This window comes from Thermothielavioides terrestris, chromosome 2, assembly GCF_000226115.1.
Source record: "Thermothielavioides terrestris NRRL 8126 chromosome 2, complete sequence".
NCBI classification, from domain to species: Eukaryota; Fungi; Ascomycota; class Sordariomycetes; order Sordariales; family Chaetomiaceae; genus Thermothielavioides; species Thermothielavioides terrestris.
This window is the reverse complement of record NC_016458.1, coordinates 4,153,469-4,180,935: the sequence shown is the minus strand read 5'-3', so window position 1 is coordinate 4,180,935 and position 27,467 is coordinate 4,153,469. Positions and strand designations below refer to the sequence as shown.

General features: G+C 59.9%; 12 protein-coding genes across 12 annotated transcripts; 5 read left to right on the top strand and 7 right to left on the bottom strand.

The window, feature by feature from the left end:
• Window positions 1-99: 99 nt before the first annotated feature.
• THITE_2113638 (uncharacterized protein) lies at window positions 100-1,959 on the top strand. The gene has a single exon (XM_003652256.1). The coding sequence runs from the start codon at window positions 394-396 to the stop codon at window positions 1,711-1,713; it is 1,320 nt and encodes a 439-aa protein (XP_003652304.1). The 5' UTR covers window positions 100-393; the 3' UTR covers window positions 1,714-1,959.
• On the bottom strand, window positions 1,960-3,758 carry THITE_2113636 (uncharacterized protein). The gene is made up of 5 exons (XM_003652255.1): window positions 3,494-3,758; window positions 3,275-3,439; window positions 2,459-3,199; window positions 2,064-2,402; window positions 1,960-1,980 (listed from the first exon to the last, which is right to left on the bottom strand). The coding sequence occupies exons 2-4, from the start codon at window positions 3,404-3,406 to the stop codon at window positions 2,394-2,396; spliced, it is 882 nt and encodes a 293-aa protein (XP_003652303.1). The 5' UTR covers window positions 3,407-3,439; window positions 3,494-3,758; the 3' UTR covers window positions 1,960-1,980; window positions 2,064-2,393.
• Window positions 3,759-4,280: 522 nt separating this feature from the next.
• On the bottom strand, window positions 4,281-6,025 carry THITE_2143619 (uncharacterized protein; the record flags this gene model as incomplete). The annotated part of the gene is made up of 4 exons (XM_003652254.1): window positions 4,281-5,372; window positions 5,438-5,495; window positions 5,567-5,895; window positions 5,966-6,025. The coding sequence occupies 4 exons, from the start codon at window positions 6,023-6,025 to the stop codon at window positions 4,281-4,283; spliced, it is 1,539 nt and encodes a 512-aa protein (XP_003652302.1).
• Window positions 6,026-6,942: 917 nt separating this feature from the next.
• Window positions 6,943-9,055, top strand: THITE_2113632 (uncharacterized protein). Its single transcript, XM_003652253.1, has one exon. It carries the CDS (start codon window positions 7,124-7,126, stop codon window positions 8,750-8,752), a length of 1,629 nt encoding a protein of 542 aa, XP_003652301.1. The 5' UTR covers window positions 6,943-7,123; the 3' UTR covers window positions 8,753-9,055.
• Window positions 9,055-10,087, bottom strand: THITE_2113631 (uncharacterized protein). Its single transcript, XM_003652252.1, has one exon. It carries the CDS (start codon window positions 9,946-9,948, stop codon window positions 9,358-9,360), a length of 591 nt encoding a protein of 196 aa, XP_003652300.1. The 5' UTR covers window positions 9,949-10,087; the 3' UTR covers window positions 9,055-9,357.
• A 799-nt stretch (window positions 10,088-10,886) lies between these two features.
• Window positions 10,887-12,080, top strand: THITE_152542 (uncharacterized protein; the record flags this gene model as incomplete). Its single annotated transcript, XM_003652251.1, has 2 exons — window positions 10,887-11,089; window positions 11,246-12,080. The coding sequence occupies 2 exons, from the start codon at window positions 10,887-10,889 to the stop codon at window positions 12,078-12,080; spliced, it is 1,038 nt and encodes a 345-aa protein (XP_003652299.1).
• Window positions 12,081-12,194: 114 nt separating this feature from the next.
• Window positions 12,195-14,884, bottom strand: THITE_161618 (uncharacterized protein). Its single transcript, XM_003652250.1, has 5 exons — window positions 14,598-14,884; window positions 13,747-14,528; window positions 13,564-13,710; window positions 13,377-13,505; window positions 12,195-13,327 (listed from the first exon to the last, which is right to left on the bottom strand). The coding sequence occupies exons 1-5, from the start codon at window positions 14,776-14,778 to the stop codon at window positions 12,377-12,379; spliced, it is 2,190 nt and encodes a 729-aa protein (XP_003652298.1). The 5' UTR covers window positions 14,779-14,884; the 3' UTR covers window positions 12,195-12,376.
• A 1,333-nt stretch (window positions 14,885-16,217) lies between these two features.
• On the top strand, window positions 16,218-18,649 carry THITE_2113626 (uncharacterized protein). The gene is made up of 4 exons (XM_003652249.1): window positions 16,218-16,399; window positions 16,509-16,746; window positions 16,813-17,115; window positions 17,171-18,649. The coding sequence occupies exons 1-4, from the start codon at window positions 16,352-16,354 to the stop codon at window positions 18,478-18,480; spliced, it is 1,899 nt and encodes a 632-aa protein (XP_003652297.1). The 5' UTR covers window positions 16,218-16,351; the 3' UTR covers window positions 18,481-18,649.
• A 461-nt stretch (window positions 18,650-19,110) lies between these two features.
• THITE_2018475 (uncharacterized protein) lies at window positions 19,111-20,169 on the bottom strand (the record flags this gene model as incomplete). Its single annotated transcript, XM_003652248.2, has 1 exon — window positions 19,111-20,169. A coding segment is annotated over one exon (1,059 nt), but the record flags the coding sequence as incomplete, so codon positions are not given.
• Window positions 20,170-20,593: 424 nt separating this feature from the next.
• THITE_2113624 (uncharacterized protein) lies at window positions 20,594-21,571 on the top strand. The gene is made up of 3 exons (XM_003652247.1): window positions 20,594-20,746; window positions 20,870-21,072; window positions 21,133-21,571. Exons 1-3 carry the CDS (start codon window positions 20,734-20,736, stop codon window positions 21,481-21,483), a joined length of 567 nt encoding a protein of 188 aa, XP_003652295.1. The 5' UTR covers window positions 20,594-20,733; the 3' UTR covers window positions 21,484-21,571.
• Window positions 21,572-22,024: 453 nt separating this feature from the next.
• Window positions 22,025-24,011, bottom strand: THITE_2113623 (uncharacterized protein). Its single transcript, XM_003652246.1, has one exon. The coding sequence runs from the start codon at window positions 23,944-23,946 to the stop codon at window positions 22,129-22,131; it is 1,818 nt and encodes a 605-aa protein (XP_003652294.1). The 5' UTR covers window positions 23,947-24,011; the 3' UTR covers window positions 22,025-22,128.
• A 77-nt stretch (window positions 24,012-24,088) lies between these two features.
• Window positions 24,089-27,459, bottom strand: THITE_2113622 (uncharacterized protein). The gene is made up of 2 exons (XM_003652245.1): window positions 26,173-27,459; window positions 24,089-26,105 (listed from the first exon to the last, which is right to left on the bottom strand). The coding sequence occupies exons 1-2, from the start codon at window positions 27,112-27,114 to the stop codon at window positions 24,702-24,704; spliced, it is 2,346 nt and encodes a 781-aa protein (XP_003652293.1). The 5' UTR covers window positions 27,115-27,459; the 3' UTR covers window positions 24,089-24,701.
• Window positions 27,460-27,467: the final 8 nt, after the last annotated feature.

Sequence of the window (27,467 nt, the reverse complement as noted above, 5' to 3'; positions counted from 1 at the left end):
AGGTGGCCCGAGCTCCACGGCTGCGCTTGGCGACCGAGGCACGCGAGCATCTAAGGTGACGGGGTTTCAGCCCCACAACCCTTGAAGAATGCGGTCCCGGTCGAGACAGGGGTAGTTAGCAGCTCTCGGTGGCCTCGACGGATCTGCGCCATGCAGCAGTGGCACTTTATGACATCAAGCGCAAAAGCACAGCACAGCAACGGCCCAAGCCGTGGAGCTGTTGCAACTTCATCTTTTTAACCTTACCGTGCTCACTTGGAGCCCTGTTCTTCTTCCTCGGTACATATCTACATAGAGACAGACATCCTATTTTCCTCATCTCGCAGCTGTCTTCATCTTCACCCGGATATTGACGACGCAAACTGGAGACATGAAAAAACACACGGGGCCAGAATGTCACTGAGCGACCATCCTCGAGTCTACGGCACCGCCGCGCTGGCGGTGGCCTTCATCGCCGGAATCTGCGCGACGCTAGGCTTCAAAGACCTCTACCCGGAGCTCGAAGCCCGGTATCAGCGGCGGAAGAAGGGCTCACGGCGGAGCAGCATTTTCTTCGGGCCCGTCAGCCTCGAAGACCACGAAGAGCCGTCCACAACGAGCGTCAACCGCGGGAGTGGCATCGTCGACGGCATTGAAGGCACCATCGGCAACACCCCGCTCATCAAGATCCGCAGCTTGTCGGAAGCGACCGGCTGTACCATCCTCGCCAAGGCCGAGTTCCTCAACGGCGCCGGCGGCAGCCCCAAGGACCGCGTGGCGCTCAACATGATCCAGGTCGCCGAGGAGCAAGGCCTGCTTTGCCCCGGCCGCGGCGACACCATCTACGAGGGCACTGTCGGCAGCACGGGCATCTCTCTGGCAGTCCTGGCCCGCGCCCGGGGCTACAACGCCCACATCTGCATGCCTGACGACGTGGCCATCGAGAAGTCCGACCTGCTCCACCACCTGGGCGCGAGAGTCGAGCGTGTGCCCGTGGCGCCCATCACGGACCCGGGCCACTTCGTCAACCTGGCCCGCTCGCGCGCCAAGGAGCACACGGCCGCCTCGGACACGCCCTCGCGCGGGTTCTTCGCCGACCAGTTCGAGTCGCTGGCCAACTACAGCGCGCACATGAAGACCACCGGCCCGGAGATCTACGCGCAGACCGGCGGCGAACTGGATGCCTTCGTCGCCGGTGCGGGCACGGGCGGCACCATCGCCGGCGTGACCAAGTACCTCAAGGAGGAGCGCGGGCTGGCCTCGCTGCGCGCCGTGCTCGCCGATCCGCAGGGTAGCGGGCTGTACAACAAGATCCGCTACGGCGTCATGTACTCCTCCACGGAGCGCGAGGGCACGCGGCGGCGGCAGCAGGTGGACACGATGGTGGAAGGCATCGGCATCAACCGCATCACCGAGAACTTCGAGGCCGGGCGGGGGCTGATCGACGACGCGGTGAGAGTTACCGACGAGCAGGCGTGCCGGATGGCCAGATGGCTTGTGGAGCATGACGGCATCTTCATTGGGAGCAGCAGCGCCGTCAACTGTGTTGCTGCCGTGGTGACGGCGCTCAAGATGCCCAGGGGCAGTCGAGTCGTGACGATCCTATGTGATTCGGGGACGAGGCATCTCAGCAAGTTCTGGAAGCACATCGCTGAGATGGGCCTGGAGGATGAGAGGCGGGAGCAAGACGAGGATTTGCTTGCCGTGTTGGGCATCCAGAATCTTCGAAGGTGAGAGCAGCAGCTAGAAGTTGTCGACCTCGTCATCGCCGGCTGGACCCCCCGGGCGGATCACAAAATTGATACCCAGAGCTCTTCGGAGCGGATTCTGTCCTCTTGCTAAATAGCACCCGCCGCTGTTGGAGCAAAATTTTTGATGTGAATCCGACGGTCTTCCCAGACCGGAGTGGTATCCCTCAGCTACACGAGCGCCTGTCCTGCCAACCTCTATGGTACAAACTGGCCGTACTTCCTTTCTAGATCTAGTAGGAGCAGAGCCTCTCTATCCTCAAGACGGGACATCAGCATCGTGTTCCTCGTGTAACATGGACAGTCACGCAAAAAAAAAAGAAATCCTTTCCCTACAAACTCCGTAAACCAAATACTCCGTTGCCCCCTCAAGCCCGGGCCAAGGCAGGAACGAATAGGGAAGCCCCCTGGCCTCCGTAAATGCATGCCGCCACAGTTAGGGGATCCAAGCCTCCTCTACGGTGCCAGCCAGGCTGTGCGGAGCCCACCACAAGCAGCAGGCGGGCGCAGCATTCATGATGCAACACCTCCCTAAAACCCCCGTGAATTTTCGACCTGAAAATGGCCCAAAATAGACCGCGCCTGGTGCTTCAGACCAGAAAAGTTACGAAAAAAACGGAAAGCGAGAAGAGGAAAAAAAAGAAGTCAAGGCACGAGAAGGCCCTACTACGAGAACTGGCCTTGGTGTCAGCGACGATGACGCGATTGAACCAAGACGGCGGAGCACTCACCTTCCACCGGTGCCCGCAGACGGTGCACTCGCAGAAGGTCGTCATGGGTTCATCGGCCGAGCGGGTCTGGGCCTGGCTGTACGAGACCTTCTTCTGCTTGCACTTGTTGCACTGCAGGGAGTCGCTGATGGACTTCTGGGCCATGGGCACCTGGGCCTTGAGCATGTTCTCGCGCTCCAGCTCGCGGTCGCGGGCGCGCTGGGCCTCGGAGGCCAGCTCGTCGTCGGTCATGACGACGAACTTCTCGGGCGTGATCTCTCCGCCGAGCACGCGGCGGCCGAGCTCCGGGTTGTCCTTGCGCTTGAGGCTCGTCATGAGGCCGCGGATCTTGCTGCGGTACTCGGGCGTGTCCTTGTACACGGCGAAGGCGGCCGCCTCGACCTCCATGGCGCGCTGCAGCACCTCCTCGATCGACTCGGTCGCACGGTACGCCAGGCCGTTGTACAGCACTCCGATGCTACCGTCGCGCGCCTTGTTGCCTGTCCGTGCGATGTCGACGTTGTCGACCTTGAAGTGCCGCTTCTCGGGGTCGCCTTGGTATGGCGTGCTGTAGGAGGAGGGCGGGGGTGCGGGAGAGTCCTTCGGGGTGGGCGATTTGCTTTGCTCGAGCTTACGCTTCTTTGCGTCCTTGGCAGCGTCCACGTTCTTGCGCCATTTGGAGACGATCTCGCTCGCCAGTCGGGCGATGTCCTTGTTCTGGTTCTGGCGCAGCTTGCCGATGGCGACGCCGGCCTTGGTGGACTACAAGCCGGCGGTGAGCACCCCTCCCGTCAATCCGAACTCCAAGCAGCCAGACCCAACATGGGATCAACTCACACGAAGCTGTTCCTCGGTGGGCGCTTTCTCCTCCTTCAGCTGCTCGAGCAACCGAACGGCAACCGACGGCGGCTCCGACGTCACGGCCTTGGCCAGTTCCCGGATGCGCTTGCTCAGTGTTTGGTCGTCCATGGTGTACTGATCATGCGGAATGTATTCGGCGACCTTGGTGCCGGTGAGCGGATAGTTCGGGGGCGAGGAGGCTTGTTTGTTGGGTACCTTAGGGAGGTGAATGGCCCAGTGACGGTTAGGTTGATCGGTTGATTGGCCGCTGGGTAGGTCGGTCGTCGAGCAGAACAGAGCGCACGCCGCAGGTTAACTCGCGGCAAATGGCGCAAGTTAGGACCGCGATGCGCGGGATCAGATCCTTGAAATAGTGTTGTGCCGGCGCGCAAGTAACACTATCAGCAGAGCGCAACGGGTGCGCACGCAGAAAGGCTCAAGGAATCGCTTTGGCACCGCGCTCGCAGAATGGCCAGGCGGAGTGGGAAGCGAGGCAACTTTCCCGAATTGGCACAGAAGGCTGCCCGCCAAGAGCAGCACATGCCCCACCGGCTTGGCAAGCATCTCTTCCGGAGTTTACCCAGCCCCCAGACCTCAACTTCACAAACGTCAACCACAGCAACTCCTGGCGTCAAAGACAGCTCCTCTTAGGCTTGTGAATTTTATGAGAGCACTACGGAATGCCTGCCGCCCGTACCTTGCGTTTCGCCCTTTCTCGACCAGCCGCTCTGCTGTTCACAGCGGGCTACCAGTCGAAAGCCACAAACCACCTACTTATCCATTGGAATCCCTTCTTTGTCCACCGGCTTTCGAGAGTCTCTGTTCCCACATTGAACGATAGTTACCTGATCGTCCCTAGCGGTGCCTCTGATTTGACTACTCAATAAAAACACGTTGTTGGTCCATTGCCCACTTCCCCCGGCATGCTACATACATTTGCATATACATTTGCATACATTCGCGTCTATCATGAAACCTTTGCTGCCATGGTTGCTCTGGCACATCATACTCCAGTCGTCGTGCTTGGACCCTCCACATCCTCCTTCTCCCCGGCCGCTCTTCCCGCCTCCTTCCGTTTGACCGACTTCCACTCGATGAAGCAGGCGGCGATGACCGACAACACCCCAACCGGAATCGACAAGGTAAACACCACCGTCAGCGCCCTGTTGTACACCTCAAGCATGGCCGGCAGCTTATCAGCAGGCACCACCTGACGGAATGAGGCCGCCCCGCTGTCGATGAGCCCCTTGATGTCGATGTCGTCCAGGGCTCGCGCCTTGGTCGCCTGCAGCAGCTGGTTCTGGAAGACGCTGTTCCCCACCGAGAGGTACACCGCGCCCCCGAGCGATTGCGAGGCCACCACGGCTGCGGTGCCGATGGCCATGTCGTCCTGCTGAAGCACTGTCTGCACCGCGGTGAAGCCCTGCTGGATGGAGATGCCGAAGCCGGCGCTCGTCAGCACCTGGTAGCCCACCCATTGCGCCGCTGTCGAATCGACGCTCAGCAGCGTCATCAGTCCCAGGCCGGCCGTGCCGATGGCGCTCCCGATCACCGCCGGAGGGGTCGCGTAGCCGATCCGCGAGACGAATATCCCGGCCGTCACCGTGAACACGGCGTTGACGACGAAGTAGGGGATCATGTTGATGCCCGACTGCACGGCGCTCATGCCGCGGATCGCCTGGAACCAGACGGGCAGGAAGAAGGTCAGGTTGATCAGCGCCGCGTATATCATGAAGGCCATCCCGCACGAGGCTGCCACGGTGCGCTGCGTGAGGATCCGAGGAGGCATCAGAGCCGCCTCCCCTCTCCGCCATTGCCACACAACGAAGAGAACGGCGAGGACGCCGCAGCCCGACAGCAGGCCGATGATCTCGGCACTGGACCAGGCGGCTCCCTGTGTGGTGAACTCGAGCGCGAGAAACAGCGCGATGGACGCCCCAAGGAGCAGGACGTTCCCGCCCACGTCCAAGTCCAGGCAACGCTGGACAAACCCGCCCCGCGCATTCCCGTTCTTCCTGCTATGGAAAAACAAGATCACTGCGGCCGCTGATGCTCCCCCAATCGGGAGATTGATGTAGAAGCACCAGCGCCACGACTGTCGCGCTGTCAGTTGATCCGTTCCCTTTCCCTCGAAAGGTAGCGCCGCTCGGGTCGACTTACCACAAGATCCGTGAAGACACCGCCAAGGAGAGGCCCGGTCGTGGCCCCTACGCCGAACCTTCCGAGTTGTCGAGTCAGCAAACACGGTGTGTCTGGTGGAGGGAGCGGACTGGGTCGTCTGTCACTTACATTGTGCCAACCACAGCCATGAAAACGGGGCGTGACTGGAGGGGAACGGCCTCGGCCACCACCACGAAACTCCCCGTCAATAGGCCCGCCGAACCGAATCCTGCAATGGCTCGCCCGATAATCAACGTGACCGAATTGCGCGCAATCCCGCAAAGCAGGGAGCCGGCTTCGAACATAAAGAGCGCCACCAAGTACGCCTTCTTGACCGAGAAGAGCACGAAAATCCGACCAAACATGGGCTGGAACGCACACGCCGTGAGGAGATAAGCTGAGCCATACCAGCCAATGTCCGGCGTCGACTCGAACTCGTGCGTGATGTACGGAATGGCCTAGACAGGCAGACAGCGGGTCAGCACAGGAGAAAGGAGGAGGGACGCGCAGCGGCTCGTCTGATCTCACCGTTGAGATGATGGTCCGGTCGATCGAGATTAAGAACTGGATAACCATGAGGCCAGCCATGAGACATGCGAGAGGAAACCCCGTTATGAACCGGCTCGGCTCCGGCGGCTGGTCCTTGTCCGAGCAGCAGGCCGAGGCGCGCTGTTCTTCGTCGTCCGGCGCGTCCTTGCTAAGCTGCTCTTCGGACTCGCTTTCCAGAGTCTCCCTCCCGGAATGGATTGGCGGGCGATTGGCTGATGGTGTCGGCGTAGTGCTCCGTTCGGCGTTGTATGCTCCGCCGTCATACACCTGGAGCTCGCCCATGTCTGCTGCAAATATAGCCCGATCGTCTGGCTGGTGTACATCGGACTGCCATGGCCCAGAGAGGGCCAGCTCTGGAACGAGCATCGTTGGGCGAATCTTCTTGTTGGTTGGCATCCTGCGTCCTATTGAAACATGTCGCCGCGAACGTGAGGACTCGAACTGCGAAAGCTGTGCGAGATGTCTCTCGCAGGCGCGTGACAGACGACGCGGCCCAAAGAACACTTGAAGCAGTTCCCTTTCCGAAGTACGTCACAACGCCTTTGGCTGCGAACGCGACACCTCATTCCAGTCTCCGCCACATGCAGGTCAAACTAACGTGTCTCCCCTGACGCAGCAGTGCTAAGCATCTGAATATGAAAATAAGGGGCGGATCATTCGTCATTTGACCCGCCATCCGCCACATGGTCCTCAAGGGCCCTCCTTCCCCCCTTGCTTCCATCACGTCACAAGACTTCATGATGCATGCCTTGTGTACCGTTGCCGAGGAAACCATGGCCTTTGAGCGGCAGAGTTTGGTGTTTATGTCCTTGCGGTGCTGGATTTGGCAGCGGACGGCGGCAACGCAGCGGGTGGCGATACCAGCACGTCAACGCGCTCAAAGCGCCGGCCAAATATGCACGCCTCGGCCCTTGCGCTGCATGCATATGTCGCCCCGTTCCTGGCGTCCAGATGCGCCGTCTGCACCCCCGAGTCAAGCTGGAGTAGCCTCTGCGGCAGTACTTAAGGTCAGCCAGCTGCCCGCTGTCTCGTCTCTGGAAACCATCTCGGTCCATCCGTCCTTCCACCCTTGTCAATATTCTTCACCGTCCACAGGAATCGCCAGAAGGCGCAGACAAACAAATCACATTCTCCAAGATGGCGTTCAACGTCGGCTTTTTCCCCGTTTTCATGCTTTCAGCAGCATCCTCGATCCTCGTCGCCAGGAAGTTCGACTTGCCGCTGCCGTCGACGCTGGGAAAGGTGCTGCCGGCCGTCGTCTTCGTCTACTACTTCATCTGGCGAAGCTGGATCTTCCCCTACTACGTCTCCGAGCTGCGGCATGTCCCAACCGTCCCCGGCTTCCCTCTCTGGGGCCAGTTCTTCGACATCATCCTGAACGAGTGCGGCGTGCCGCAACGCGCGTGGCACAAGAAATACGGCCCCGTTATCCGCTACTACTTCCCCTTTGGCTCCGAACGGCTGTCGATCGCCAGCGACGAGACCATCAAGCACATGACGGTCAAGAACCCCTACAACTTCCCGAAGCCGGTGCGCGCCAAGCTGTGGATGGTGCGCATCCTCGGCGAGGGCGTCCTCCTGGCCGAGGACGACGAGCACGTGTACCAGCGCAAGACTCTCAACCCCGGCTTTTCAATCCAGGCCATCCGCTCCTTCCAGCCCATCTTCTGGGAGAAGGCCCACCTGATGGCCGACTTGATGCGCCAGGAAATGACCGACGAAGGCGTGTTCGTTAAGACCTTTGAGGTTCTGGAGTGGCTCAACCGGTGCACGCTCGACATCATCGGCCGTGCCGGTTTCGGCTACGAGATCAGCTCGCTCGAGAGACCCCAGGAGCTCCTCCGCGAGGCGTACAGGCTCGTCTTCAACTTCGACCTCCCCTCGCGCGCGCTGCACGGCATCCACGCCTTCTTCCCCTCGACCAAGTACCTCCCCGCCCAGATGAACCGCGACATGGAGCGGGCCCGCTCGATCATCCTCGCCAAGGCGACCGAGATCATCCAGCTGAGACTGGAGAAGGCCGAGATCGACGACCGCGGCAAGGACGTGCTGACGCTCATCGCCAAGGAGAACAAGAAGCTCAAGGACCTGGGCGAGCCGGGCCTGTCGTTCGTGACGATGCGCGACCAAGTCATGACCTTCCTCGCCGCCGGCCACGACACCACGGCCACCGGCACCGCCTGGACGATCCACCTGCTGGCGACGTACCCGGAGGTCCAGACCCGGCTGCGCAACGAGATCCGCGAGCACTTCCCCTTCCTCTTCGACCCGGCCCAGCAGCCCCTCGACCTCAGCCGGCTCGAAGGCATGGATCCCGACCGGCTGCACTACCTCGACAACGTGTGCCGCGAGTCGCTCCGCTTCATCCCGCCCATCCCCATGACGGTGCGCGAGTCGCGGCGCGACGACTACCTCGGCGGCTACAAGGTGCCCGGCGGCACCGTCGTCTACATGCTGGCCAACAGCATCAACCGCATGCCGTGGTTCTGGGGCGACGACGCCGACGAGTTCCTCCCGGACCGGTGGGACAACCTGCCCCCGACCGCCGTGCCCAACGCCTTCATGACCTTCCTGCAGGGCCCGCGCGGCTGCCTGGGCCGCAAGTTCGCCGAGGTGGAGATGAAGATCCTGCTCATCACCCTGCTCAGCAAGTTCGAGTTCCGCCGCGACTGGACCGTGCCCGACCCGGAGGAGTGGAAGATGTGGCGGCTCGTGCTGCGGCCTAAGGATGGCATCAAGGTCAAGGTCATTCCTATTTCCCTTTAAATTTGTTTTCTTTCTTTGTAAGAAATTCCGGACCTGTGGTTCCGGACCTGTGGATATTTGTGGTGGCGACGCAAGTTGCAGGCCATACATACCCTGTTGGGTTTGTGTAGTTTTCCTTTTTTTGGGAGAGATTTGGGAGGAAACACCACAACTAAGGGTGTATATATATTCGTGGTGGTCTATTCGGTAGTCTCCATAGATGATGAGAATACACGGTTCCATCAGGTTGACCTCTCTTGTTCTCCAACAGCCATTCCGTCCACTGGCGCTTGGGGACGCCAAAACAATCACTCGCTGACCCGGGAGGTAGCACTCCCTACTTACCAACAAAGTTGGTGCTTACACAACAAGAAATCCGATGTATGGGCCAAGACATCACGCGCACCACTACACTGTTCACGCTGAGGAGGTCTTCACTGCTCCCAGCAAGCAACCTCATCTCCACGGCAACACATATGTCATAATTTCATAATTCAGCAACGCCGAAATTTGGATCATGCATTATGTGTTAAAATTTCTACCGCTCATGTGACGTATGTATACGTGTTTCCCAACCCAACTGGTACCAACACCCAAAAAAACAGAAAAGATGCTCGAACTGCCGCTCAGTCCTTGCCGCCCCCCTTCTTGACCCTGTCCTTGGCGTCCTTGATGCTCTTGCCCATGTCCTTCCCCCACTGGCCCTTGCGGCCGCCCTTGCCGTTGAGGATGGCGACGGGATTGCAGACGGTGATGCCGTTGCAGGTGATGTTGATGTTCGGCTCAGGGCCGGGGCCTGTGTCGTCGGCGCCGGCGAACGCGTCGGCCAGGAGAGGAGGGTGCTTCTTCGGCGGGCTGTCGTTGTTGTTGTTGTCTTCGAGCTCCGGGTCCGTGTCATCGGCGTGGTGGCTGATGGCGCCGGTGGCGTTGTGGTCGGAGGTGCCGTTGTTGTTGTTGCCCCCGGTTGCGTCGCGAATCCGCTCGACGTGGCTGGCGATGATGTCGAGGAGCCGCTCGATGTCGTCGAGGACCCCTGAGTCCTGGAGACTGCCCTGGATGCTGGCCTTGCTCACGGCAGCGTTCACGGCCAAGACGGCGTCGTGGAGTGGCGTTCTTGCGGCTTGGACGTCCCTCACTCGGGCTTGCTCAACTGGTGCCGTCCTGACGCCGCTGAGAAGCCCGACGGCCAGGATGAAGGATTTGGCGATGTGAACCATTTCGTGTCCTTGCTGTCGTCGACAACGTCGACGAGATGTTTCCGACGGGAGAGGCGGCGTTTTTTTGGCTTGGAAGAAGGCCGATTATGTACACGAGGACGGATGGCCGTGAAGCTTGACACCGAGAGTTGATGATGGGAAGACGAAGCTGGAGAAGAGAAGGGACCGGCAGAGGAGGTCGTCTATATATGCTCGATGTGGCGATGAGATGCGGCGGCTTGCGTGTTCGCTCTGGTAAAATTCAGGCCGGCACGTCTTGCGGCATGCATGCAGCATGCACTTGTGATGCTCTCGTGACGCTTCTCGTCGAACTCGAGCGCCACTGAGTCCTGCATCTCTAGCGGCAGATAAAGCACAGCCGCATATCCTCTTGTTTTTTCCCTTTGGGGCATGGCATCCTGACGCAAGAACCGCCGAAGAGTGCGGGTACCAAACTGTCCGTTTTTCCCGGCTGGTTGGCGGGCACGCTGCGGCTTTGACGACGGCGTATTTCGTTCATGCTCTCTGCTCCCCGAGGATTGTTGCGTGCTTCGCCAGTCTCACAGACGGATCCTCGGTATCGTCAATTCAGGGGGGCTAACTCAGCGAGCTGTATACCCCTGAGCCCTTCAAGTCTCACGTCCAGCGCTCCCGCCCAACGCCCCCTTTTCGAACCGTCCCTGACCGACCTTTTCGAATTTTCCAGTCCGTATAATTTGTTGAACCTTACGGGAGCATCCCCACGCGGCTGTATAAGCACGTCAGCTCCCGGTCCCTCGTGGCAAGCCTTCAGCGTATGCATATGCAGCAACCTCTGCGCCGTCGTAAGAGCCTGCATGCAAGCACACGGGCTTCATACATCATCTCCCCGAGTAGCGGCCGTCCTCCCGCATACTGTCCTGCAGGCGCGTTCCCAGGGACAGCGAAGCGTCGCCACCCTTGGTATTTATACGCAGGCCATGGCCTACGAAGCCGCCCAGCAGACACCACTCTTGCAACCCAGACACACGGACTCGCGACTCGCACTCAGCGACATAAAAATCTGCAGACACAGCTCATCGCAGACTCTCTTGAACGTCTTCACAATGCGTTTCACCACCCTCGTTGCGTTCCTCAGCCTCGTGCTGGCTGTTCCGAACCTGAGCCTCGAGTCGTTCGTGCAGTAAGTGGTCTCCCCCTTTCCCCCCCGGTTGCTGTCAAGCCTCCTACCGGTGGCCATTGAAGCATCACGATCCCCATGAGACCCATCATTCCCATCCATCCCCTCCGCCTCCTCTGTCCGGCTTTTGTCCAGCTACTGACCTTCCCGCTCTCGCAGAGCCAGCCTCAACGCTCGCCAGGCCAGAACCACTACTACCACTACCGTTGTCACAACCACGGTAGTCCCCACCACGACCACAGTTGACCCCGCCGCAGTCGCCACCACGAAAACGATGGTCGCCACGAGCACGACCGTCGTCACCAGCATGATCCTCGACACGAGCACGGATGTGGTCACAAGCACGGATGTGGTCACGAGCACGACCGTCGTCACGACCACCTCGACCACGAACACCACCATCTCCATCACCCCCACCCCCGACCCGGACTTCGACTCTCCAGACCGACGACTCGAAGGCCGCGACTGGCGGGCCAACCGGGACGCGGCTCTCTCGCGGGCGCGCCAGGCGGGCGAGCGGGGCCGCGCCAAGGGCCAGGAGGGCCAGCGCAAGGGCGAGGAGGCGCGGCAGCGCGGGGAGGCCAAGTCGCAGGAGAACGACCGGAACACCAACAACAGCACCGGCACCGGCAACGCGCGGCGGGCGTGGCGGGACGACGTGGCCTCGGCCAAGTCGCTCGCCTCGTCGTACCGGACCTTCGCATCCTCGGTCGCCTCGTCGGCTCGCAACACCGCCTCGACCGCCGCCGCTGCCGCCGCGGGACAGGACGGCAATGAGAACAACAACAACAACAGCACCAGCAGCAACAACAGCAGCGGCGCCAACCAGAACCAGGAGAGCACGACCACCGTGCCGTCGCCCACTTCGACTTCGACTCCGGCGCCGGCTCACGCAAACGCGGCCGGTACGACCGACGATGCTCAGACGATGGCAATCTCCCGCATTGTGGTCGCCGCCATTGTCGCGGTGGCTGCTGCTTTCTGCGGAATGTGAAGTCTCCGGATTTGAACCCAATCTTCTTTCTTGGCTTGCCTGTCAAACTCGAGCCACAGGGAGGGCGTTATGAAGAGAAGGGTTGCTTGTGACGGAATTTGAGGACTGGGAAAGGGGGAGAGAGCGAACCGGTTTCTTAAACGGTACATATGGATAGACCAAAAATACATTCATGTGGTCTTGTGTTGGAAACAGACCCATCCCTTCTATCGTGACCCTTCCGATCTAGTAAAACAAGGACAAAGTGGTGAACATACACGGGTGTTGTACAAGTATTAATCTGCAGACGGATGGCCTCAGGACAGCCTGAGATGATAAGGCGCGAGCTGCTCCGCAGTAAGCCGTCCGGGGCTATTGGTGGTGAGGTCTTCGCCCTTCATCGACTTGGGAAACGCAATGACGTCGCGGACCGAATCGGTGTAGGTCAGCAGGGCGACAAGCCGGTCAAAACCGAGAGCGAAGCCGGCGTGAGGCGGACAGCCGGCCTTAAGAGCCTCGAGCAGGTGGGAAAACTGGGCGACGCCTTCGGGCGTCATCTGCAGGATGTTCGACATGACATACTCTTGCATTTGCGGCAGGTGAATACGGCGGCTGCCGCCGCCCAGCTCGACGCCGTTAACCACCAGGTCGTAGTGGTCGGCCCTTGCCTTCAGAGGGTCGGTCAAGAGCAAGCGGGCGTCCTCGTCCGTCAGCGGAGCGGTGAACGGGTGATGGGTCGCCGAGAAGCCTGCACTCCCGCCCTGCCCGGGATCCGTCCCGTTATCGGGAGTGAACATGGGGAAGTCTGTCACCCAGAGGAAGCGGAAATTGAAATCCCGCGGGAGTAGGCCGAGCCGCACGGCTGTCTGATACAAGAGCGTCCTGCACGTGCCCAAGGCGGTCGAGCCTCCGTAGAAGGGCTTGTCCTCGCGGGCCTGGAAGAAGAGCACATCGCCGTCTTGCAGGTCCGCAAACTCTTCGCCGGCTTCGCCACGCTCCAACGCACCGGCGCCGTCGAACCCGAGGGGAGAAAGGCCGCGGAGGGGTTTCGCAGAGTCGACCACGAGCGCAACGGCAGCACCACCTGGGTTCTCCCCGGCTAGTTTGGGGAGCGACTTCATGAAGTCGTCAAGGAAGGCCGGCTTCGGGGCAGAGCCCTCAGCTGCGGCGGGGTCCGGACGGAACTTGAACGCTTCTACGACGGGATGCTCCAGGTGGCTGATCATGGAGACAAACGAGCGGGGCAGGACGTGGTCAACGCGTTTTATCTGCCACGGTTAGCTTAAACCCCGTCTCGTCACTTGAGGCTGGGCGCACCTCGAACGGGATCCTCAGATCCGGCTTGTCAATTCCGAACCTCGTCATGGCCTCCTGGTACGATATACGGGGAAACGGCGCTACCACGGGATGAGAACGGTCGACAGGATCCTTTCCATCTATTGTATTCTGCCGAGTGGTTAGGAGTGGTGCTTGGGGGGGGCTGTCGGCGGCGGGCTAAGCGTACCAAGCTCTGTTTGGGCGCAAGATACACGTCTTGACCGTCCCTCGCGGCCGAGAAATTGGCGTTCAGCCAGATGGCCAAATCACTGACGAGGGACTCGACCGTCCGCATGACGTCCTCGCCCGTGGCAAAGGCCATCTCCAGATCCAGCTATGCACGCACGGTCGGTCAGCCAGTCGACCCAACCCGCGAGCCCGGATGGGACTGTCTTGCCTGCGTGAACTCGGGCTGCCTGTCGGCGCGCAAATCCTCGTCCCTGAAACAGCGGGCAAACTGGTAGTAGGCGCGGATGCCGCTGGCCATGAGTATCTGCTTGTACTGCTGGGGGCTCTGCGGCAGAGCGTAGGCGCGGCCCGGGCGTCTCGTGGGCACCAGGAACTCGCGGGCCCCTTCCGGGGTAGACTTGAACAGGATAGGCGTTTCAACCTCGGTGAAGCCACGGTCGTGGAGAGACTTCCTCAGCTGAAACGCTATCTGGGGCCGAACAAGCAGGCGGGAGCGGAGGGCGTCGGAAAACCTGATCTGCAGGTGGCGGGCGCTCGGGGGAAACTGGGCGTCCTTGGAGACGATGATACTTTTGGAGAAGTCGTTCAGGGGCTGAATGCTTTCTAGGTCGATGTCTATGCGGGAGACGCGGCTGGGGAAGGTGCCCGGCCGTGGAGAGCCGGTTGCCGGCTGTGCCGAGGGCTCGCCGTCAGGTTGTGCATCGCGGTAGAGCTTGGTGACGGTGCCCGTGACCGAGACCGGGCTGTACAGGGGCGAAGCTCGAAGCGCGCGGTTTGCTGCGTGGCCGGGGCTGTCGGGCTCGGTGAAGCTTGAAGTTATTTGGATGGTGGGTGCGTTGTCGATTTGCACGTTTGCAAACATCAGCTTTGCGTGGAGCACGCGCTTCTTGGAGAGGAAGCCATGGATGACAACCTTGCTTCCTTCCCTGAATTCCTCTGCGCTGGAAGCCGCTGGGAAGTTGCCTTGCGACCAGATCAGTAATTACCCTGCTAGCGGCAGGAGAGGCAGGAGTGAATGGAGCAGACGCCTACTGAATTTGGGCCATTGGTCGAGTATCTGCTCTACATTGTCGACTTTGCCTGCCTGTGTGCTAAGATGCCGGAACGGACGGCCACCTGGCAACGCTGTGATCTGCGTCAATCGAGGGCAGCAGGAGCGCCTTTGCCCTAGGACGGCGCAGATATGCCGCAGTGGGAAGCGCGGCAACGCCATTGTCGTCTTGTCCGAATCCGCCAGGCCCGCCCCCGAGAACTGCTCGGCGCGTTCAAGTCCCTATCCCCTTTTCACACTGACAGCTTACCGAGTGTGTACGGAGCACAGTGTACAATAGTTATGTGAGTGCTCAGTTCTGAAAACCACACTGAACTGAGTCCATACGGATCCGTGTAAGAACACCTGCTGCTCCCCTGCCGCTCCTTGAATTTCGGAAGGAACCCCACTGTTTCTCGACTGTTGGTTGGCCCGAGTAAAGTTTCCGAGTGGGTCCATTGTCTGGGCCACACCTCAAAAATGTTCGCTGCTGGGCAGATTCTGAACTCTCTTCTTTTTCTTCTTTTCCCATCCCTTCGATTCAAAACAAAGTGAGTGCTGCGCCCATGACAGACCGCCAGCATTATTCAAGGCGCTAGCTAACTTCATTGTATTTCCAGATGATGAAAGCCAGCGTGTCCATATGATGGAACTTCCTCCTTCTTGACCTTCCAGACTCTCCCCTCGCGGGGCTCAAGTGGTCTGGCTGTGAGAGAAGGATGGAAGCATGAAATAAGCGTTCGGCACACCGACCTTGTTACTCATCGGACGCAATGATGGCATCTCTGATTGCTTTTGAATCCGAAGGGCCCTGCGCGCGACCAAGTGGCCGTTTCCTGCAGGGATTTTGCCGCCGCCTCTGTGCCTCGGAAGCCTTTCAAGTGGAGGTTGAGCCCCGCGGCCTAATGCATGGCGATGGCATTGGAGAGACATAACTGCATGTATTTGTGCTACGGCTGTTTGAGGACCACGCATTGGTTGGCACAGGTAGAGTAGATGCCCAGATACACTTTCAAATCACGAAGCTCCATTCTGTGCCGTTGCGGGTGAATCCACGCTTGCACCGATGCCCGAGCGGAAGCTTGCTACAGCACGAAAAAAAGGCTTCGCAACCTGGAACCAGATCTGTCGCGTAGACCCCTCGTCCACGATCGGCAAATGTGCGACGACAAGAAAAATGGCAACTTTTTGATTGATGTGATGGTCATTTCCACGATGAGATGCGGCGCCAAGCCAGGTTGTGGTCTCCGTTGACATGGGCACCCACTCAAGCAGTTTACTCCATAAGTACCGAGTATCCGTAACACCCGACTAGTCCCTCGCCCAACTGGGCTGCTTGAACAGAAGCGCACTTTGGCGGCTCCAACGCCTTCTTTCTGCATTTGGGCCGACCAGCGCAACACCCAGCCAACCTATCGCTGCGCCCGACACTGCGCGACAGCCTGGCTCAGCTGCAGCACCTCACTGGTTTCAATCAATGTAACGTGAGAGGTCCAAAACCGCCCGCTGCCCGCTGTCCGCCGCCCGCCCGCCGCTGCCCGATTCCCGATCCTTGGTCTTGTCCACAGCCGCCTCTTCGCCCACCGCGCCGTCCTCGACGAATCGCTGCAGCTGATTAAGCAGTCCTTCGCGGCACTTCGTGCGAGATAATTCGTGAGCCGAGACAAAAGAGAAGTCTGGACGCCGGATAGACCGAGTTTGCTGGCGGACAACCCCGCGTGAGGTCGGTCCCTGACTTGCCAACGGCCCGGTAGCCATGGCCAGTTCGTTCGAGAAATCGGTCAAGGGCGCGACCAAGGTCAAGGTATGCCCGACTCGACGCGTCTCCCCTACACCCCCGCCTCTCCTCTTTTGCCTTCCCGCCTTCTGGGCTCATCGAAGCGCCTCTTCCGCTGACCCCCCGCCGCTCCTAGGCCGCGCCCCCCAAGACAAAGTACATTGAGCATATCCTGGTCGCGACACATTCGGGCGAGGCGGGCATTGGAGAAGTCTTTAGGGCACTACAATACCGCCTTCGGGACTCGACATGGACCGTCGTCTTCAAGAGCCTGATTACAGTGCACCTGATGATCCGCGAAGGCTCGCCAGACGTTACCCTAGCCTACCTGGCCAAGCACAGGAACATGCTAGCCGTGAGCGTCTTCTCAGACGGTCAGTGATGCGCTTGATCGAATTCCCTCCCTCCCGATGTTCGCCAGTGACTGACTCTGTACGCAGCGCAAACGCAAGGCCGAAACATCCGCCACTACTCAAACTATCTCTCCGAGCGAGCCCGTGCATATCGCGAAACCAAGGTCGACTGGGTGCGCATGAGGGAACCCCGCCTGGAGAAGCTTTCCGTCGAGAAGGGCCTGCTGCGGGAAACGGAGGTTGTCCAACACCAGCTTACGGCTCTGCTCAAATGCGATGTGATGGAGAACGAGCCGGAAAACGAAATCACAATCACCGTCTTCAGGCTGCTGGTGCTCGATTTGCTGGCTCTGTTTCAGGCCTTGAATCAGGCCCTGATCAACATCCTCAGTAGGACCTGCCCACTACACTGCCTGCTGACCCCCTCCCGCTGACCGCTCGGTAGGCCACTTCTTCGAGCTGTCCAAGCCGGACGCCGAGAGGGCTATGGACATCTACCGGGCGTTTACGAGACAGACCGATTATGTGGTGCAGTACCTCAGTGTCGCCAGGCAGTACGAGCACCACACAAGAGTAGAGGTCCCCAAGCTCAAGCACGCGCCTGTCAACCTTGGGCGCCAGCTCGACGAGTATCTGAAGGATCCCGACTTTGAGATCCATCGGAGGCAGTATTTGGCTGAGCTGGAGGCCAAGAAGTCAAAAGGGGGTTCGTCGGGAGCTTCCAAATCGACAAAGACAGAACCCGCCAAAGCCTCCTCCAGCTCAAAGACCTCCAGTTCCCAACCACCCCCAGCTGCCAAATCGCAGCCCGCCAAGGGCCCGGATGCTGATCTCATCGACTTTTTTGAATCCATCGAGCAGAACCAGACGCCCATGGCAGTCCAGGCGCAGGCGCAGGCGCAGCCCCAACAGCAGCAGCCCCAACTACAAGCGCAGATGCAGATGGGCATGTCGCCATGGGGCCCAGCGCCGTTCCAGCCGCAGCCGCTTCCCCAACTCCAGACGGGGTTTGTCTCCCAGCCCGCTGGAATTCCAGCCAGTGTTCCTTTCCCACAGCAGACCCAGCCGTCCTTCGCCCCAGCTCAGCAGCCCGCGCCGCAGATGCAGCCGGCCTTTACAGGCGCCGGCTTTGGGGGGTTCTCACCATCGGCGCAGACTAGCTTCCAGCCTAGCTCCCTCTCCCCGATCCCGCAAAACTCCGTTGCGACCTTCCAGAATACCGCGGCGTCTGGTTTCCAGGGCCTTCAGCCTCCACAGCAGAGCACCAACCCGTTCCGTCAGTCTATGCTCATGAACCAGCAAACGGGCACTCCCTTTGCGCCGGCGCCTGCGAATACCCAGCAGCGCCCCGCAACCAGCCAGTCCACCAACCCCTTTGCCCGCTCCTCGCCCCAAGCAGCACCGCCCTCTGGTGCCCCAGCCTCGAACTCGCCGTTCCAGTCTCAGCCTACCCAGCAACCTTCGACAGCACCTGCACCTCTGCAGCCGCTGCAGACAGGAACCAACCCGTTCGCAAAAAACTTTGGAACTGCCCAGCCGGCCCCGCCAACACAACAGCAACGCCCCGTCACCGCGGGCGGCATCCTCTCCCAACCCACAGGCAGCACGAATCCCTTCCGACAGGGCGCCTTCGTCAACCACGCTACCGGCTTGGGCTGGCAGCACAACCAGCAGCCGATAGGTGGCGGCCTGGACCAGCTGGAAACCATCCCGGTTTTCCCGCGACCGGCGCAGCAGACACCATGGCAGCAGTAAGAAGTCCGACAGACCGATTTGCTTGGGGCCAGGGAAACGTGGAAGACAACAACAGGCAGGGCTGGGATCTGATGGCACACCGTGTTCATTGATGAGTACAGCATATAGCGCGGCGTTCAATAGGCTTGCTTTTTTTTGGTTTCGTTTTTTCTTACGCTTTTCCATCTGAAGATGGAGTAATCAGGGAGGCGGTCCGCTCTATGTGCTTGACCATTGGGGGCCACCGGCTGCTGGTAGTAGCTTGCTCGTCACTTTGCAACCAGGGACTTCCTCCGTCTCACGGTTTTTTAACGGTAGAATCTAAACTCGGAGGGATATGGACGGCCACTGAGGCACTATGACTTGGCCAGAGCAGTATCCATGTAGCATTCAATTATTCGGCTCTGACGACTCAACTGAAAGGTTCGCCAGCCCGCGGCGGTGTCCAGCTCATCTGCTCCCGGCAAGCATACCTCGTCTAGAAGTGACTCCTCCCATCATGCCGGAAACCCGGTAGTTCTGAATGACCTATACCATGGTCCCATTTTCCCAGATCTGCAAATCAATGCCCCTTGTCCCAGATTCAACGCCGACGCTATGCATAAAAGGTGACGACTTGGAGGCCAGTGGCAACTCCCAACCGGCAGAGAATTAGTCCAGCTCCATCCTATCGCCCACGGCGGCAATTCCAGCACTAATGGTAGCCACCTCCCCGGCTGACAGGCCAATGCCCACTTCCTTCTCGTCCTCGATGAAGACGCCCAGCCCGGCGAACGCCTCATACATGGCCCGCGCTGCGTACTCGTCGAAGCTGTAGCCGCCCGTGATGTGCGCCGGATCGGCCTTGTACTTCTCTACACCGGGATGCGTCAGGCCGGCGCGCAGCTTGTACCTGCTCGGCACGAAATCCATGCCGCCGAACGGATCGTACGGCCCCTCGGGCGCCGGCGCCTTCTTCTTCTCCTTGAGCCCGCGGATCGACAGCCGGCCGACGTCCGCCGCGCCCACCGCCGCATTCACCGCCGCCTCGACCGCCCGGTTCGCCGCCGCCTGCCCGCGCCGCTTCAGCTGCACCCGCTGCGCACCCGGGCCGCCGCCGTCGCCCCCTTGCGCCAGGCTATCCAGCTCGGCCTCGCGGCTCCGGGCGCGCTCGCGCTTCTCCTCCTCGGCCTCGCGCAGCGCCTCCACGCGCCGCTGCCGCGCGGCCTCGCGCTCGGCGGCCAGCCGCCGGCGGGTCTGCTCGTCGGCCTCGCGGCCGGCCTTGCGGTTGCGCTCGATGTCGGCGCGGTGCTCGGCCTCCCACTGCTGCAGGGTGGCCTCGGCGGCGCGGCGGCGCGCGTCGGTGCCCGACACCAGGTCGAAGGTCAGGTCCTCGACCATCTGCAGGTAGTTGTTGTAGTCGCGCAGCGTCTCGAAGTCGTCCTCGGACTGGTTGAACACGGCGGCCACGCGCCGGCGGATGTCCACCTCGCGCTCCACCGCCAGGTCGCCGAAGAAGGCCGACCGGAAGCCCTTGCGCCGCAGCGTCTTGTGGCAGCCCGCGTAGGGGCACTGGTTCGGCCCGTCGTTGAACAGCCGGTTGACGCAGTTGACGCACATCGAGTGGTAGCACTCCGGGTTGATGAGGAACTCCATGTCTTTGTTGAGGTACCGGATCGTCTTGCAGACGGGGCACATGTCTTCGGAGTTGATGACGGGGAGGGCAGAGGAGGAGGAGGAGGCGGTGGTGGTGCCGTTGCTGGCGGCGTTGCGCGCCCCAGCGGGCGCTCTTCGCGACATGGCGCTGTGGCTGCAGCTCTTTTGCGCCGAAGTTATTACTTGACGATTGATGGCAACTGAGAACAGTCGTGGGTGGCTTTATGGGACGCTGCGGCGGTCGAGATTGAATTTGTAATCCCGATGTTGAACGTTTTCAACGCTTTTGCTGAACGAGAATGTCAAGCACCTGACACTTTTGCAGTAGGTCCTCTTGTGCATAACAGCCCTTGGCTATGGTTGAACCACCCCTGCTCTGCATGCAGGGCTGCGTGCAGTGGTTCAGTTACACAGTAGGTAGTTGTTACCTGACGGGAGTTACCGTTACGGAACAGTTGTTGGAGACTGCGGGGTGGAGGGGCAGAAGGCTGCTGCCCCACCAAGGCTGCGAGCTCCTGCTTAGCTCGCCTTCCATGGACTTCGAAAGCTTCCTCGCAACAACAAATCTCCTGAGTTGTCGCTGCTTGCATCTGTTTGCAAACTCTTGACAGAGCTTCATTTTCGATATATCACGTCAAGATGGCGGATAACGGTATGCTACAAATTTTCTCAATTCCTCTGCCCTTCGCACCGGCCAGCCATCCGCGAGCTCTACCAAGGTAGTTCATGAGGCGACAAGACAGCACACTCACTAACAGCTTTTCGCCCGCGACAGAACCAACCCCTGCCGAAGAGGCCGCTGCCCGCGCCAAGGAGAAGGCCGAGCAAGATGCTCTGCCCTACAAGTGGACTCAGACGATCGGTGACCTCGACGTCACCATCTCGGTACCCGGCAACATCAAGGGGCGCGACGTAGTTGTCGACATCAAGAAGGACTCCATCTCGGCCGGCATCAAGGGGCAGGAGCCCATTCTCAAAGTCCGTTTCCCCGTGCCTCCTTCTAACAACAACATCCAGCTAACACCCTCTTACTCTCAGGGCACGTTGCCGCACGCGATCCGCCCGGACGAGAGCACGTGGACGCTCACGACGGCGCCGGACGGCAGCAAGGTGATCGAGGTGCACCTGGACAAGGTGAACAAGATGGAGTGGTGGGCGCACGTGGTGACGGGGGCGCCCAAGATCGACGTGACCAAGATCGTGCCCGAGAACAGCAAGCTGTCGGACCTGGACGGCGAGACGCGCAGCATGGTGGAGAAGATGATGTACGACCAGCGGCAGAAGGAGATGGGCCTGCCGACCAGCGACGAGCAGAAGAAGATGGACATCCTCAAGAAGTTCCAGGAGCAGCACCCGGAGATGGACTTCAGCAAGGCCAAGATCAACTGAACCGGCGTTTGGATTCTACCGAGTATTATTGGGATCCGTGTACTGCGCTGTGTTTGCTGATTTGCTCACTACGTCTGGCAACGCAAACCCAGGGGCTAGGATTCAGGCGTTGTTTGGGTGGGGTGTGGCGGTGATGGAAGAGGCATACACAAAAGGAGATGGAAACGCTCACGGATTCAGGACAGACAGTATATGATATTGCTGCTACATCTACGCACAGCGATATTGGGATACTGGAAATGTGAGGGGTGAAACGAATCGCCGAGACCATGGAGTAAGTTTGCCAAGGGTCGAGGCGTCAGAGAGCCCATCCGCTTGTTCTTGGAATCGCTAGTAATGTGAATGCAGATGGGGAGCTGCAATCCATCAATTGTCAGATATTGAGCGTTCCGTTTTGAGCCACCACCTCGGTGTCGCTTCGAGACAAGGCTAACCATGCTGGATTGCCATCGGCACAGCGTCCGAGAAGGCAACAATGGATGCCTGGGGAGCAGGGAAAACTAGGTAGAAGGAATGTGATTAGGTATTCAACTAATCACAAGGTGGGAGGGGGAGGGGGAGAAAAAAAAGGAGAGTGAAGGCGCTGGGATCGTTCGATTCACATCAATTAGTGAGCGTGACAACAAGCCCGCCGGGCCTTCGGGACTATTGCAGCTTGGCCAGCCGTGCAGCCTTGAACTTGCTCATCCGCTTCGGCCCGCCCAGCTCTTCGTCGAGAGGGACGAGGCCCGACTCACTGTCTATGGCCCCGTCCTGCTGAGCGAAGCCGCCCTGCTTCTGGATTAACCGGTTCCGCAAGCGGTTGTACTCAGCCGCCGCAGCCTTGTACAAGACTGCGTCGTCCAACTCATCCGGCTCCCCGGGGTCCGGCCCAGGAGGACGCTCGACGATTGTGTTGGCCACGATCTCGTGTTCTGGCGGAGTTGGCTCAGCCGGTGGAGCTGCACGAGCCGTTTGAGCTGCTAGGAAACTTGCGGGAACCTGGTGTGGTCCGGGAGGAAGTGAAGATGCAGGCGAGGGTGAGAGCGACGAAGGAACAGCTCGCTCTTTCTTGAACCTCGACACTCGCTTCGGCGGGCCCTCTGGCTCCTTCGTGAGCGTCTCTGGTTCGGTTGTCTTTTCCACCACATCACCGACATCAGCAATTTTGCGAGCCTTCGGCCTGCCGTCTGCGGGCGGCCGAGGCGTAGGCTCAGGAACGGCATCCGACTCCGAAGCGGAGCTGACGTTCTTTTGCCTTCCAGGAGCAGTTGGGGAATCGCTGGCAGGGCTCGAAGCACCGACGACCGCTATCCGTCCAATGCCCTCGTCTGGCTTCCTCGGCTTCGTTTCCGCTCGACCAACGGTGAAGGCGGACTGCACGTTAAGCCGCTTCTCAAGCTCCTGCATGCGCTTGATGTAGTCTGGCGTGATGACGCTGCGTTTGGAGCGGCCGAGCTCGTCCTCGGCATCGTCATCCGTCTCTTCGTCGTCCTCGACATCAGAGCCAACCCAGTCCATGTCATCGTCGTATTCGTCGCCGGAATAATCCTCTTCCAGCTGCAGCTCGGCCACCACCGGGCCAATTTCTGACATGCTGTACTCGAGCATTTCGCGGCGTAGTTGGCGGTCCTCAGCAGACTCATTCTCGGGAATAATTGCCGACGACATGTCCATGGCCTCCTGCTCTCTCGCTGTCTGCATGAGCCGTTCGAGTCGCTGAGCTGCCAGCGACTTCGGGGGTTCAACGTCCTCATGGCCTGGCTTCGTGTCCTCCGCGAACGAGACGGACTTTTTGACGCTGCTGGGCTCGTCGCGGCGTGCACTTGCCGGCGTGCCGTTCGGAGTCGCCGTAACATCGCCCACGGATTGCGCCTTTCCGGCTTCATCCTCTGCCGCGTCGGCCTCCGTCACCGTCTCCTCCTTACCCTCGGGGAGATCTTCCTCGCGGATTCCGGCCTTCTTCAGAGCCTCGACGATCTTTGGCTCGGCGTCAGCGCCACGCTGCAGCCGGTAATCAATGACATTGCCATCCTCGTCCAATTGCTCGATGATGTCAGTGATGGGCAAGCCGCTCTCCTCGTCGGTGCCAGCGTCCGGTTGCGCGACGACGCTTGCTGCAGCGAGCCTATTCTCCTCTGCTTCGAGCAGCTTGGTCAAGGTACCAATGTTCTGCTCGACATAGTCCAAGCGTCGCGAAAGAAGGCCGACAATCTGCTCGGGCTTCTTAAGATCATTCTCGCCGATGATCTCGTTGATCTCCTTTTTGGTAAGCAGCCGGCTCTCGAAATCGCGACGAATGCGGCGCAGTTGTTCGTGCGGAGGCGGATTGTCGGGCAGCTGCTCAACCTCTTCCTTGAGAGACGAGTACTCCAAGTACCATTGCTGCCAGTGGGAAAGAGATTCCCGTAACTTGTTTACCTTACTTTCGAGCAGCTGCACATGCCGGTCGAGATCGGAGAGATGGTCTCTCGGTTGAGCCATGGTGCTCTGGAAAGGTTATGTGCTGGAGGCAAGCCTGGAAAATTTTTAGGAGGCAGATGAGCTCGTGCTTGGTTCCTGGCTCTTCGGTGGATCCACTTGGAACCCGGGTGTCGGGGAGGGATATTCCGTGCGGATGCATGCAGCGGCACGGAACGTAAGAAAGGTAACTAACGCTGCGTAACGTTAATTATCCTGTACGGAGTATTCCATACTGCAATGTCAGTACAGCACAGTGGTGAGTGTGAGAGAAAGCGAATGGTGACCAACTCCCCACAACATTCAACGCCCTGGCACTGGATTTCCACCGACTATTATTATATTACAGATACGTGAATCCGCCCCGAGATGTGCCCGCCGCTGTATGGTGATGTGTATGGTGATGATGCCAACAACCAAGCCTGATGCGGCCAAAAGAGAGACAACTAGCGGAAGTCTAGATGATCGCTTGAGATGAAGCGTTCTTCATATGCCGGATATGCAATCCGCGGCACATCAAAAGCAAAAAATGTACGTGAATGGGTATCGTGATCACCGGTTCCAAGGGAACCGGGCGCATTGCCGCCGAGGAGTTCCTGTGTTTGTGGTGTACGCGGCAGTGGTTCTGGGGCCCGAGGTTGAGTCCTTCCTTATACCCCAACCGGCACGGCCCGCAGAGTATTATGGGCTGGCACGTTCAATGTCAGCCTCCCGAGACCTATTTTCGGTGCCTCGAGTTGGAGGAACGTTCGCTGTACGACAAGACCGCCCAGCTCCTCCTAGTAGGCCGGGCGCGGCCGAATGCGTTTGCCGTCCAAAAACTGCTGGCTCCGGGCTTCGTAATACGGGTTGACCTGCTGCTCTGTCTTCCTCCGTTCGAACGCAGCCCGCTCCTCTTCGTCCAGGGAGAAGGCCTTCTTCAGCCAGCCGAAAGCGCTGCGCTTCTTCTTCACCGACTTTCCACCGACCGTCTGATTGGTCATTGATGCCCCACTGCTCATCATACTCCTCCCCATCGCCGAGGGAATGTTTCTCGGTGGTGGCGGGAAGTGGTGAGGACCAACGGTGCCAGACGTGTGCGGCCGCTGCTGCAGCGGCGAGTACGGACTGGCCTGCACTGGACGGAAGAACTGCTTTTCAGAATGCGGCGAGGGAATCATTCCAGGATGGACGAAGGGAGGCGAGAAATCCGGCAGCGAGGAGTTCATCGAAGCCATCGAGTTCTCCGGCGGTCGCTCCACATCGGACCCATAAGCGGAATCTGGCGCTTGGTAAGCTCGAGGGACTGCGTGTAACGGCTGTTGCGAATCGACAGCATTGTGGGGCAGGACTTGGATGGATTCAGGGGGCGTTGTCTTCAGTGAGATGCGTTGCCTGAGGGAACTCCTTTGTCTCCCCGCCACCTCGGGGTCTTGCGGTACGACAAGCTCCGGGGCCTGGGCCGGGTCCGGCCCGGACGTCGGCTCGAAATTAGGCGGTTGGCTCAGCCGTGGAGTCGCCTTCGCGTTCGTCTTCGCACCAATCTCGACGACTTTCGGCCGATGCGCCTGTTGCTTCGAAAACACCTGCTCGACTCGGGGCTTCGCGTGTTCGATCGTCAGTTGCGCCGCAGATTCGATTGAAGATGCTGAAGATCCCACGCTGGATTTCGGGGCATCGATCTGAGGCTGGGGCCGCTCGTCAACGATGCGCGGCGACGGCTGTGGTGACGGCAGTTGCGGTGTGTAGGTCCTAGGTTGCAAAATATACAGAGTACCCTCCTCGTCCTCCTCCTCGTCACGTTCTTGCGGAGTTTCAAGCTTAGGCAGATCTAGCAGCGCCGATGGTCTTTTGGAAAGCCGCCGGGGATTACGAGCAGGCGGCGACTGCGGGGGCTGCTCACTGGAGAAGGGCGACTCGGGTGGTGACTCGGGAGGTGGTGGTGACCTTGAAGTCACCATAAGCGGGGATCGCGGCGTCGCCTCATCTCCGCTTCGCTGCTCGGCCGCTGCGTCTTGCGCCGCCACTGGTCGGGGGTCGCTGTCGATCGACAAGTCGACCGTGTTAAGTGTGCTCAGCCGTAACGAGAGTCGCGGAGGCGAGCTCGGAATCTTTCTCGGTGGAGACGCCGGCGGAGTCGTGACCGAAGATGCATCTGACGGTTGTGGGCTATGTGAAGGAGACGTGTGGGGCTGTACACTGGACTATCTCCCATGGGTTAGTTGGCGACGCCTCTCACCCTGGACTTGGAAACCAAGCAGGGACACACACCTGAGTCTTGCGGCTCACCTCGCCTGCCCTCCGCTCCATTTCAGAAACGATGTCGGCCAGCCTGACCATCAAAGCGTTGAGAGAGCTCCCTTTCGCTTGCAAGTCCATGAACGCATTGAACCAGCCATCGGTGTTCCCCTTCATGGCGTCAAAGATGTCGATCACATCGGGGCGCTCCCGCCGCCAGGCACCGTGCTGCTGCTCCGCCAGGTAGATGGTGAATTCCCTGGTCGCCGTGAGGCCCTCGGAGATGTCGTTCATCGTCTGCTTCAGGGCAACCTCCGTGCGAGCCAAGATGTGCTCGATTTTCTGGTTGCCATCTAGGATCTGCAAGCGGAAGTTTCGGTCCTCCAGCATCCGCTCGAAGACGTCTATGTTATCCATGGGCAGCTTCAAGTGCTTGATGCGGCCCTCCATGTCCCGGGTGGCCAGATCCATGTCTTCCAGCGTCGTCTCCAGGAACTCGTCCACCTCGTTGATGTGCCCCTGCAGGATGGAGACAACCAGAATCTGGCTGTTGGCCATGCCGTTCAGGAGGAGGTACACGCCGAACGAGATTTGTGCCAGTAGCCTGCAAAGCTCATGGGTCTTCTGGCCCGGCCGGCGGCGCCACAGGGCGGTCGGGTGCGGGTCCAACCTCTCGCCGTCGAGTAACTCCTCTCGCCTGGCTTTGGCATCGCCGGTACGTAACTTAGGCTTCGCCGCGGCGTGGCTCTGCGTAGCCTCAGCCAGCGACTCGGCAAAGGCTTGCTGCATGGACGGGATCGGGTGTTGCGGTGCGGGAGGCGGCGGTGGTTCCTCTGGCCCCGGTCGAGTACCAACGTCCGGCTCGGGCTCCGAGCCGGGGGCGGGGTCGGGACCCATGATGTCGGTGTCGGCATCGGGGAGCAGGACGATGGGAAGCTCGGAGAGACGTGACGACTCGGGCGGCGTGAGAGCCATGGCGGATGGGTCAGGGGGTCCTCCGAGCAGGTCTCGACAGCTGGGCAGGATGGGCTGTCATTGGCCGGGGACCACGGCGGCGATCGACAGGAACTTGTCGTACAAGCCGTGGATCGCTCCCGCTGGTGGGCCCAGCCTCGTGCGTCCTGCGGGCTTCCGGAGTGATTGGGATGGATGATTCGCACGGGTTTCAACGAGGGAAACAAATCGCAGGGGGGTGGACAGAAACAGACGTTTTGAAGGCCAAGCAGGCCGCGAGCAGCGAGGAGGCCTCAATCGTCAAAACAAGCTCCTGTCACGGGAAGAGCCTGGTTTGAAACATAATGGACCCCGACGGACCACGGAGGCCGGCG